The following is a 12407-nucleotide window of genomic DNA, read 5'->3' on the forward strand; positions in this document are numbered from 1 at the left end:
AGTAAATAGAGGCCCGGGGAAGTGGCAGAGCTCAGACTTCACCCTATGCCCACTGGCTCCAAACCTCTGTGCTTTTTCAGAACACCACATGGTATTCACTTACCAGGTAGAATTTTTTTATATGCATTTGTCTAACACACACTTATTGGGCACCTATGTGTAAGATACCCTGTCTTCTCTCCAACTAGGTTTAGGAAGCCTTTCCTTTTCTTAGATTCCCTCTCAACATGGGAGCAGATATCCTAAGGAAGCCCACCATCTACAAATTACTGTTGAAGGGGTCTCTCTATCACATCAGTCCCCTATCCCCAATGACTTTGTGTCTGACCTTGTAGCTGGTCCCCTTCAACTAACATGAGCATTCTCTGACTGACGCTCAGCTGATTCTGTGCTATAGGTCTTTATGGCAGGGAGCAGAGGGGGATTGGGCCCCTTGTCTGGGGCACGAGAGGCAAATTCTTGGCCCTCAGCAGCCTCACCTCCCAGCATTCATTCCTTTGTATGGTCTGGCCCTTCAGGACAGCCACGCAGGGGAAGCATACACCCTTTAGCTCATGCAAATTCAATTCTACATGTGCACCCAGCCAAAGAGGGAGAAAGAGAGCAAGAACAAATTAAATAATGCATATTGTTCCACTTGACCTTGGGCCGTGGTGGGGATTAGATGAGTGAATGCGTGTAAAGTACTTAGGACAGTGCCCAGGGCTGGTAAAGGTCTGCTCAATCTCCAGACCCACTCTCCGGCCTTTGCCACCCTGCCGAGTCCCAGGAAGCTTTGCCTGAGCTCCCGGCCCTTGGCTTCCTGCTGCGTTCAGCAGTGGGTGGAGATGCGGTGAGGTGAAAGGCCCTGGGTTGATTCCAGGCTGCCACCATGCTGGGTCCCCTTAAGGCAGGTTCCCTGGACTTGAGGCTGCAGCTCCTGTCTGGGCCGTGGCTGTCCCCCATTCTGGGGACCCTCGTCTTCAGGAGCACCTGGCTGCCAGCTGCTGCTCCTCCCAGGCTATGTTAACAAGCCTCGTTGGTTCACGTGTTCCTGCCCTTCCCTGTCTGTAGTCCCTTCATAAAACTCTCTTCGGTTTCCTGTTTGGATGAGCCAGCTGCTCCCACCTGACCCCGGCTGGTCTGAAACGTTAGCTGTTATCGATGGCAGTCCAGCAGCCTTTCCTCTCTGTGACCTCTTCCTCCACCTTTAAGGCTCCTTAGCGCCAACATCGGCTCTCCTTGATCAAGCCTTTCCTCAGGCTCAGCCACAAAGCCTGTCCTTGTCAGTACGTGCACACAGGATGGCACTTGGTTCCCACCCCTGCCGTGGGACTCGCCAAGCCATGTTGTACTTTCTCTCTCCCACCTGTTTCCCTAGTAACGTGTGTGTGGCCGGGCACAGGCCTGGTGGGAATGGGGAGAGTGGGGCCAACAAGCTCCGCCCCATCTGGGTTGCATCTGTAAAATGGGGATGAAAGTATCTATTTCATACGAGTAATAATTTTTAAATTATTCACGAGTCATTAGTTGTAAATGTTTAGAACAGTGCCTGACAAATAGTTCTAAGTATTTTTAAAACTAAGGAAGAATAAACAATATCGATTCTGTTTCCCAGCAGCTGGCAGAGAGTGGGCCCTCCCTAATGTCGGTGGGGCGAACGGGTCCAGGCGCATTTTCCCCAGGCCTCCCAGGCTTGCATCCCGGATAGTACCGGGTTTACTTGTTTATTGTTTTATTATCCTTCATCTTTTCAAAAGACTAGTTTCTTGCCAACTATTCGGTAGCATCTGACCCAGCACTTGGCACAGCTGCCCACGCTCCCGGTTCCTGGTTCTCCGGTCTTATTTGCTGTTTCTCTCCTCTGAAGGTTGGGGGTCCCGAGCTCTGTCCCAGGTCTTCTCGCCACCTGTACTGTCTCCCTAAGGCAGGGAGGGGCGTCAAACTCGTTTTTACTGGGGCCATAACAGCCTCACCGTTGCCTTCAAAGGGTCGAAATAATTTTAGGACTATATAAATGGCATTACTCCTTAACTGTTAAAAAGTTGAAATTACATTTGGCTTTTGAAGGCAACTGCCAGGCTGATGTGGCCCCTGGTAAAATGAGTCTGTCAGCCCTGCCCTAAGGGACCCCATCAGTCTCAGGGCTTGAACTACCATGCGTACCCCGAGGACTCGCTGAGACGTAGGTCCAGCACAGGCCTCTCCCCCTGTCTTCACATTCCTGCAGCTACCGGCCTTCTCGCTCACCTGTCTCAGGGTCTAACAGGTATCTCACTTAGAACATCCAGAATGGAACTCTTAAGTTTCCACCACCTTCCACTCTGTCCCCGCCAACTTGATTCTTCTTCAAAAATGCAGACTGACCCTGATGCCTCCTCTCTCTCCACACCCACAGCCACCCCCTCCGCAAGGCCCATCAGGCCTGGCTTTAACTGTGTCCTGGGTCTGACCACTCCATTCCCTGGTCCAAGCCCCTGCCTCTGGCCTGTAGGAGCCTCCCGACTGAATTCCCCTCTTGGCCTTGTCACTCTGCTCTCTGTCAGCAGTCAAAGCAATTCCTTTCGAGTGTAAATCAGTCATGTCACTCCCCTGCTGGCACCTCATCAGGCTTAAAAAAAAATCCCAAAGTCCTGGCCATGGCCTACCTCACCACCCCTCTGATCCCTCTCCCACCACTCTCTGAATTTCTGTCAAAATTCCTCTCAGAAACACCATCGTACCTGTCCTTCCAAAAGAAGACAAGCATCTGTTGCCTCAGGGCCTTTGCACTTGCTGTTCCCTTTCTTAGAATGCTCTTCCACATATATCCCCAAGGCTCTTTCCCTCACTTCTTCCAGGTCTCTGCTTAAATGTCACCTCTTCCTCATGACCCAGTGTAGAGAGTGCCACTTCGATACTCCCTATACCCTCACCCCAGTTTATATTTTTCATAGCACCATCACTACTTGGCATTACACCATACTTTTGTTGGTTTACTTGTTAAGTGTCCGTCTTCCCTACTAGAGTGTGCTCTCTAGGAGGGCACAGAATTTGTTCTGTTATTCAGTGATTAAACTGCTGTCTGGCCTATGTTACGAGCTCAGGCAATACATATTGCATGCACAAATAAAGAATGAATGAGTAGGAAATCCCTAGAAGTCAGGGGCTCTTTCTCTCCTTTTTACATATCCCACCCCACCTCCAGATGCTTGGCCTGGGGCGGAGTACACTACAGATACTCACGGGCAATAAATTCTTTTTGAGCAAATGAGTAACCAAGCTCCTGCACTGTGCAGGTGAGTGAGCACAGGGGCAGCCTTCTCTTCAGAAGCTTGTTCTCTGGGGGAGAAGCCTTCATCTTTTCTGTCCTTCTGCCTGGCCCAAGGCTATGACCAGGAAGACCACCTACCTAAGTGCTGCTGGTGGCCTCAGGGAACCTATAGCGCAGAGGAAGAGACTCCTGTTGCTCAGAAGCCCTGGGTGGCAACAATGTGGCCATTTACTGAACGGTTACTGTGTGCCCAGAGCAGCCAGTGCTTCAGTTCCCATTTCTCATGTCCTGTCCGTTCAGGTGAGCACCAGGAACCTCATCTCACAACCAAGGAAACGGACACTTGGAGTGGGTGTGTGGCTTGCTCAAGGTCTCACTGGTAGTGAGTTGACAGGGTTGAGATTTGACCCTAGTTTATGCGTTACCCCAGATGCTAGACAACAGCTGTGGACATTTGCTGAGGACTTGCTAAGTGCCCGGTTCTATTTACACTCCCATCCAGCCTGCACAATAACTTTACTAGGTGAATATTATTGTTATCCTAACTTAGAAACTGAGGCACAGAGAGGTTAATAGTTGGCTCGAGGAAACACAGCACTTTCCGTGACTACATACCACCTTTAATGCACTATGGATTTAGATTACACATCATTCCCAAGGGGTCCGTTTGCTGTGAAACACTAAGGAGGGGACATGAAGAAAGCAATCAACAGCTAGTAGTAGATTTCACCTGCTATGTCTGTGTGCCCCCACTTTATCCTCAGCTGCTTCCTCCTTTCTCTCCAGTTCCCAGACGATCTCCAGCCTGGGAGGGGAAGGCTGCTGCCGCCTCCCAAGCTGCAGGGCACAAAGTCCAGCCCAGGCCTTGCCCAGTATGGCGCCTGCCCCGCCCGCACACACAGGGCATTAATAGGTAATGACTTGTGATGAGGAAGAGCAGGGCAGTGAAAACACAGAGGCCTGAGGCCCTTTGGAGCCTGTGGGGCCTGTTGAAGAGGAACAGGAGCTGACCCAGGGGCTGAGGCAGACTCGGGGCCTCCAGAAGTAATTCTCTCAAAAGAGGCAAAGACTCTACGCCACCTTGGGGGAAGGCAAAAGAGGACCCTGCCCTGCTTTCCACCCAGAGGCAGGAAAGTGAAATTCAAGCCTGAGCCCTGGGGTGGGGGACGGGAGCTGTGCCGCAGGCTCAGAGTGGGTCGTCTGAAATCTACACTCACCCAATGTCTCCGATGCTGAAATTTCTCCTCTCACATCCCTTTGCAAGAGGGTAGGCCAGTGAACACTGCTTCATGCCCCCTTAGCTATTCGCCAGCTATCTCTCTCCCCTGGGTGTGCAACGCCTCATTTTCAGACTTCCGCTGGTATGAGCAGCCCCCTCTGTGCCCCCCAGCAAACCTTGATTACAACACTCAGCAGCCAGCGGTGGGGTAGTTACTACTAGTGTAGGGTCCACCTCCCCTGGAACACGAATAACAGTTTGAGGGCAGAGACTGGGTCTGGCACAGAATAGATACTCACAACTTGTTTATTCAATGGACGATTGACCCCAGCTCCTAGCCCTTGGCCCCTGTGGCCCCTGCCGCGGCTCCTTGGGCCCCCCTGGGCCTTTCTGTGGGGAGGGAGCTCTCCCCTGCTCAGGCTTGGGAAGGGGTTTGCATGGTTTAAAGACACTGACCCTGGGGGTTCTGGGAGGGCTACGGGGCCCACGGTCGCCCTCAGTTGCCAGGGCTTGTGGGTAGCTCCAGGCACCTCTGGCTTCACCAATGGGTTCTGAGGCACCCTAAGGCCTGGTGGGGAGGTGCCCTGGGTCTCCTGAATGGTCCTCTCTGGTCTCAGGGCCTCAATGGCTCTTGCACAGCTCTGGACACTGTTCTGGAAATTCCCTGGGTGAAATCGAGCAGCTTTCAGCGCCTGGGTTCCTGACCACCAATGAAGCTCCTCAGTGGGACCCACGGGGGAGGGGGGGAGGCGGGAGAAGTGGCTCAGCCAGAAGGGTCTGCTGAGTCTCTGGACCTCCTCCCTTCTTCCCACTGCCCCCCCCCCCCCAGGCCAGCACCTATTCCTCAGCCGCTTCTGTTCTGGGGAACTCGGAAACGCCCTTAAGCTGGGAAGGGAGTGGGGACTCCCTGAAGTGTTTTGAGGTCAGGAGACAGAAAGAGACATGCAGGTTTCCCCGCCTCTCAGACTCGGCCCCAGCCCTCTCCTCCTGCTCCAAGTGAGCGGGGCCACTAGGAGGAGCTGGGGGATCTTCCCACAGTGGGCCATCTCAGAGAAGTGTCCTGCTCAGGTCAAGGCTGAAAGAAATTCCAACTCGGACGAAGTCCCAGCCCCTGGGGGACAGGAAGAGAAAGGCTACCTTCAGATCCTTTTAGCAGTTCCTACAGCTGGGGTCATAGCGCACCTTTCTCGTTTTACAGGGGATTCCTACTGGCAATCAAATAACCACGGGGGTCCCAGCCTCCCCAGAGCCCTCAGGTCCCACTGGAAAAGGGAGCCCCAAGCAGCTCTGACCTTGTGCCGAAATTCTCGGGCTACCTTCCTGTCCATGGCTGGGACAGATCTCGATCGCGACGCGTCAACGCACTACTCGCTCCTTAGGGCGCCTTGCTGTGGGCTGCCGCGGCCGACGGTGTCAGCGAGCAGTGGAGGCAGGGCCTGGCCAGGTGGAGGCGGGGCCTGGCCAGGTGGAGGCGGGGCCTGACCGGTTGGAGGCGGGGCGGGGCGGGGGCAGGGCCTCGAGGAGAGCCTCGCGGAGGCCTGGGACATTGGTCCTGAATTTACTCGCTTCTCGCTGACGCGCCCCTGGAGCAAAGGGCTTGCAGTGTGTGTTTGTGGTGGTGAAGGTGGGTGGCTGGCTAATCCAGTCCTCTAGAGCTGACCCTCCAAACACACGCGGGTGAAGGAGAGGATCTCTGGAGGCTGGGGAAGAGGTTTGGGACATCTCTTTTTGTGGGGACCACAGAGGTCCTGAGACGTGCACATAGGTGGGTAGGGGTGGGGGTAATCTAGTCAATTTTCTCTGGACGCACAACATAGAGGCCCATTTGCCCTCATGAGGCAGTCTGTCACCCCTTGCCACACTCAGCTCGCATTCTGTAATGGACTCCTTCATGGGCTTTTCCCACTAGGAAGAAATCTTCAGTCTGCGAATTCCTGGGGGCTGGGCATCACTGTGGCCCACAGAGGCCAGAACAGGTGGATGGGAGCACCCCTCCTCAACAACCTTCCCCACCCACCTCCCCTAGCCCACTCCCTCCAAACACACCTACACACACACTCACATTCCCTGAAGCATGGAAGAGCCTAGCAAGGACAGCTGGACTTACAGCTGACCTTCACCCAGGCCTGAGACTCCGTCTGCTTCATTCGATTCACTTCAACCGAAGTTTGCACAGCTCCAGGTCTGGTGCCGGGTGCAAAGACAGTGACGAACCAAGCCTGGTACAGACTGAGAAGAGGCAGCCAGGAAAGGGGTAATAAAACAGGTGTGAGGGGACCTCACAGAGGGCCTTGAGTTATGGAGCTTGTATCTGGACTCAGCGGAAGGTGGGAGCCTGACCTGTCTGCACCGCGCTGGGGGAAGGAACACGAGGTGGGCAGCAGCCCCCACCAGGGAGCCACTCACAACTGAAGCATCGGGACACCTAACGACCCCCTCCCTCCTTTACATTGCCCCCCAGGAGCTGACGTTTCGCCATTAGACATTTTATTTGGGTTCCATTATTGCCTAGTTTATGATGCGAATCTCTCCTGGAGAAGAATCTTAAAACATTATCCATGATCTCACCTTAGTATTAACTAGTTACATCAGAGATACAAGGGAAAGAACTGTGGGATTTTCAAAGGTCCAGGAAAGACACACAAAATATATTTCTCTCCAACTTACTTTGCTGGTTCTGTACCTGTCACTGCTACGTCATGTAGCCATGTTTAGAATCCAGGCAGAATGGCAAATGCCCTTCCGAGAGGAAATGTTGTCCACTGGTACAGCACCCCCGGGTCCCTTCGACTGCCTCCCCCCAGGGCTCCTTCTTAAAATGCTTCCCTTTTTGTTTTGAAAATGGCTCCAAGTCCTGGTTCTTTTCTACCGTGAATATTTTTTCCAAGCTTCCTCTTAGACAACCCCGCCCTTGCGTATTCCACAACCAGGCTCCATAACCTTGGCTCTCCCCTCTTCACCTTCCCATCTATGCCCATAGCTTCAATCCCCTCTCTGAGGACAGCTGTGTGTTTTGCCACACAACCCCCCAAGCAACGTGTGGCAAGGAATAGATGCTCAACAACATAGTTCAGTGGATGAATGAATGAATGAATACATCCCTAATCTATGCCCCTGGTCAGGGGTCTGTCTACTGGGGCCAACACCATCATCACCATCATCTCTGAGGCCTGCCATCCAGCTGGTGTCCCAACACTTTGCTGGACAAGTGAATGACACACAAGGGTGCCCAAGGCTCTCAGGCCCATGTATCCATTTTCAATTTCCTCCTGGACAGGCAGGGTGACCTGTCCACAAAATTAAAATGAAAGTTTTGAGATTTTTTTGAGGGGATGGTCAAAGTCTGGCCTTGATGGGAGCAATAGTATGGGAGTGTGGGGGCACGTCCATCATTGAGTCAACATTTCCTGAGCTGCTCAAAACTGGGGGTAGGGCGGGGGTTTGGGTACTCAGGAGGCTGCGGTGGAGCCCGTGGGAGCACAGACTAGGACCGCAGTCCTGAGCCCTGGTTCTGCTACTGACCGCTGACCACTGAATGGTATGTACCATGACCTGTGTGGAAGGAATGCAGAGGACGAGACTCATACCAGCATCTTGGGTCTCTGGGGCAAGGGGCTTCCAGGACTAGTTTCCAATCCCGGATCTTGCTGGGGGAGTGGGGGGAGGGGAGTTTAGGGTTGAGCAATCCGAATCCACCCTCCCCTAGGGAGGGGCGGCCAGTACTGGAAGGGCGAAGGCTGGCCCTTTGTCAGGCGCCTAAATTATGGTAATAAGCTGGGCAGTCTTGTCGCTCTAGCTTGGGGAGGAGCCAGGCACCTGGGAGGAGGGGCCAAGGGGACCCTTGGGCAAAGAGAACAAGACAGACGGCAGCCACCACCGCGCAGTAGAAGTGTGACCTACCCAACGCCGGGAGAGGCGCTCGGGACCCCGGGCCTGTGCTCAGACTTCCCAGTCCCCGTGCGCCCCTATGTGGGCCACGGCCCGGCGCGTCCACGCGCCCACGGTCTGCTTGCTACTCACTGGCGTCTGGCTGTCCTGCGGCGAACCCACAGGGGAGTCCCTACAGGTGCAGGCTCCAGGTGAGAGGGACGCGGACCAAGGGAGGCCCGGGCTGGGAAGCGCATAAGGGAAAGGCCCTAGGAAGGTTAGAGAGAAGGAGGAAAAAGAGGGCGTTTAAGGCAGGACAGAGGCACAGCCAGGGAGAGGGTCTGAAGAGAGGGGGCTCGGAGGGAAAGCAAGGCCAGCGACCGCTGGGGGAGTGGGTCCCAAGCCGGGCAGGCTGGGGAACTACAGAGAACTGGCCGAACAGAGTGGGAGGAAAGAGGGAGACCGTTACTGAAGAGTCGCCAGGGAGGGGGAGAAAAGATTTGAGAAGGCGCCTGGGTAGATGTGGGGAAGGTCTCCTAGCAGGTGGGGAACAGGTGGTGGGAGGCCCCAAAAAGTGAGACACAGCTTGAGTGGAGAGGAATCCCCTGTTCTCAGCCGTGGCACCCACGCCCCCCAGCCATGCAGAGCCGGAGCCTGCCCCAGCCCCGGATCCCGGGTGAGTAGGCTGCTGAGCTTGTGGCCGCCCCACCCATTGCTCCCATTCTTACTCCTGGTGTGGGTGACCCCAGGAGTTAGCATGGAGGTGGGGGCATGGGCTTGAGATTGGTGGGAGGTACGGTCCATTCTTATCCACTTTCCCACGTCGCTCTTGTTTCTCCCCTAGTCACAGCCATCAGGAGGGGACCCTTGCCATAGGGGACTTGACGACGTTGATGGGAGGCCAGGTAAGGGGAAGCCTGGAGAAGGGGGGCTTCGCCCGGCAGGGGCTCATTTCCGATGAGGTCTGAGGCTGGTAAGGTGTTCCTAGGTTTTAGGAAGGTTGTCTCTGCAATTATTCAGAAGGGCGAAAACAAGGTGTCTGGTGTGTGTCTGAAGTAGGTAAACTCGTAAGTCACTTCTATTCCTTCTCTCCTAATCTCTTAGGGCCCTGTAGCAGACTCAGTTATCTGTCTATTATCTGTTTTTAATGGGGGGGAGCACCCAGGTGCTCTCAGGAGACAGCTGGGCTCTCCCCTCCAGTGGTGAAAAGCGGGAAGGTAAGGGGTTAGAACAGTCCGCTCTCTTTTTCCCAGCCTGGCCTGTCAAGGCCCGCAAGCCTTTCAGGGGCCCCTGTCCCACACCCCAAGGAGTGTCCCAGCAATGCCGCCCTGAGAGTGGAGAGAAACTGGGCCACCCAGCAGGGTTTGCATGAAAGGGTTGGTTGAGAAGCAGTGCCCTGAGCTACCCACCTCCAAGTCCTGACCACTCCCTGTGGCCAGCCCTCCAGGGACCCTCCAAGCTTTCAGGAAAAGTGGTAGTTTGTTTTCTCTCTTTGCCAAACTTCTTCAGGCTTTGGATCAGGTGACTCAAGTTCTCTTTCTAATTCTGGCCTGCACTTGTTTCCTTCCTATAACCACGGACGGGTTACAAATCCAGCCCACCCACAGCCAGCTCCCCCAAGCATCTTGAGCCTCGTCTCACGCACCTTCGAGATCAGGTCTGGGTAGCTCCTCGTGCCGGCAGATTGGGAGCGTCATTTATAACAGGAAACTATGTGTCTCAAATTCCTGCCCTTTGGAAGTACACGTGAAGATCCCGAGGTGGAAGGGGGCATACTTACTCTTCAAGGCGTGGATTATCTGGGTGTTTGTTTCTTGTTTGCACACTCTTCCAGATCCAACTTTCAGAATCATGGTCAGGCAGAGTTAGAGTTGAAAGATAGTGTCTTTATTCATTTGTACCTGGGGAAATCAAGGTAGGCGGATGACTTGCCGGGGCCCCAGAGAGCAGGTGGAGCTGGGTCTCCTGGTGCGCTGGCCCGTTCCCTGGCACCGTGAACACCCACAGGGCCCCAGGAGTCCCTGTGTTTCAGAGGGAAATGCTCCTTACCCAAGTCCCCTCGCCCCTGGTGGGCTTCCTCTCTTGCCGGTTTCCGAGGCAGGCCTCCTCCTTTCCCGTGGGGACCCTCTGGACCGGGCAACCCCAGAAAAATTCTCACATTACTCCTTAGAGCAAATAAGGGATTAGAACGGCCCTTTTTAAGGCCATGTCAGTGGGCATTGGGGGAATGAGGCCATCAGCTCGACAGTAAACCTGGGGACCCTTCTGGGGGCTTCTGCCTCAAATGCCCTCATTTGTAACAAAGTGGGTGTCCCAGACCAGCACCTGACCACCTTCATTTCAACGCTGCCTCACTCCTGTAGCGCTCAGCCATTCTCAAAGAACTGACGGTATATACCAGGGGTCCACGAACTGGTAGGAGAGAAAATACGTTATTGTTTATAGGAAGCTCCGTCTAACTGAAATTTAGTACTCCTTTCAATTGTTATGATAGGCTACAAACCACAAGGGTGTCAGCAGTGTCTGCGACTGTCACCAAAATCACAGACATACCCCGTCACCCAACCGTTGCAGACCACTCCAGATCTCATGCTCACTGCTGCTAAATTCCAGCGGTGAAAACACCTGCTGCTCGGTCTTGTTGTGTCACGTGCTAATAAAAAAGTGCAGATATTACTAAGTCACACACTTTTATAAAATATTTTCATAGCTACATTGCAAGGTATTTGATTTCCTTTATAATCATACATCTTATTTTATGCATTTAGAAATGCTATGTTGGGAAAGAGGCCATAGGCTTCATTAGATTGTGTCAAAGGTGTTCATAAAAATGGCATCAAAATGATTAAGAACTCTTGATCTACACTGAAGATGAATCACTGGGACAGGATTTAAGTTTTTCTCTAGAAAATAGCCTTGACTCTGCAGCGCAGGCTCCTACCCTCATAACATCAGTCTCAGAGGCCAAGGCAAGGAGTGGAGAGACACAAAGACCAAGTTTAATCAAGCTTTTCGGGGCTTACGGGACCTTGGTGTTGCGTGTCCTCCCTGGCTGTTCTCTCCTGTTTCCTGTGGTCTCCAAGGCCCTGTGAGATCGAGCACGATCAGGGCGGGCAGCCTGGTTCCTGGGTCTGCAGGGTAAGGAGAGCTGGGAAGACCCAGGAACCAGGGCAGAAGCGCAAGAAGATCGTTGAAACCTGGTCAAGGAGGGTCCAGTGACTTTGGGGGTCAGCAGGATGGTGAAGAGGGAGGGGATGCATGCCCGGAGTAGAGGTGGAGAGATCTGGGTTGCCAAGGAAGGGCAATGAGCAGGCTTTGGGCTCAGGGACCAGGTTCTGAATACTTCCTATGTGCCAAGTCCTTTGCTGGAGGCTGGGGACTCAGCCCCTGTGCTGACAGGGAGGGAGGAAGACATGTGAGACCAACGCCCAAAATGTCATTTGTGAGCCCTGTGAGCAAGAGCATGAGCTCTCTGAGGGCCGGGATTTTGTTCCACTCACTGCACCTGGCTGGGGGCGGGGCGTGTAGTTCTGGAAGTTGTACAGATGAGGGGGCAGAGACTCTGAGAGGGGCGGAGCCTGCTGTGTGCAGGGTCCCAGGCCCAGGTGACATTAGGCACCACGGACTGGAGTTCTGCAAGGTCAGATGTCCAAGTCAGCTAGCCACATGGTGACTGAACACACAGAGTGATCGGGACAGCCCTAATTTCAGATGGTGATGTCTCGAGAGACCGAGTGTTGGGACTTCCTCTCTGGAAAGTAGGGTTTCTTAGCTATGCTTTGCCTGTGTCCTTGTCGATTTTGTGGCATCAGGCAGAGTCGACCTGGAGCTGAGTTCTGAGGATGGTGGGTGATGATCGGTGAGAAGATCCCAAAAGGAAGGCTGGGGGGATGGGTGGGGTGAGGCATTCTCCCGTCCTGGGGTGAGGCGCTGCCTTTGGTGCTTTGCTCTGCCTCATGTGCTTTCTGTGGGGGGACATATTTGTTCTCAAGACAAGGGGGTGTTGTGTTGGGCTGTGGAGACACCAAAGTTTACTAGGGAGGGGAGGAGGGAAGGGAGGCTGGGGGAGATGGGAACACGGAGAGTGGG

The 12407-nt window shown here is 54.0% G+C and overlaps 2 protein-coding genes across 2 annotated transcripts in view; one reads left to right on the forward strand and one right to left on the reverse strand.

The window, feature by feature from the left end:
- The window catches only part of USH1C (USH1 protein network component harmonin), a 44423-nt gene extending 38548 nt beyond the window's left edge, over nt 1-5875 (reverse strand). The window contains exon 1 of the mRNA XM_053673175.1: nt 5744-5875. Within this exon, the coding sequence (XP_053529150.1) occupies nt 5744-5779 (36 nt within the window). The 5' untranslated portion in view covers nt 5780-5875. The remainder of the gene's footprint in view (nt 1-5743) is intronic.
- A 2543-nt stretch (nt 5876-8418) lies between these two features.
- Nucleotides 8419-12407, forward strand: part of OTOG (otogelin) — a 69140-nt gene continuing 65151 nt past the window's right edge. The window contains exons 1-3 of the mRNA XM_053673149.1: nt 8419-8530; nt 8934-8994; nt 9163-9223. Coding sequence (XP_053529124.1) covers nt 8419-8530; nt 8934-8994; nt 9163-9223 — 234 coding nt within the window. The remainder of the gene's footprint in view (nt 8531-8933; nt 8995-9162; nt 9224-12407) is intronic.

This window comes from Artibeus jamaicensis, unplaced genomic scaffold, assembly GCF_021234435.1.
Source record: "Artibeus jamaicensis isolate MK-2021 breed Jamaican fruit bat unplaced genomic scaffold, CSHL_Jam_final contig_797, whole genome shotgun sequence".
In the NCBI taxonomy this organism is placed as follows: Eukaryota; Metazoa; Chordata; class Mammalia; order Chiroptera; family Phyllostomidae; genus Artibeus; species Artibeus jamaicensis.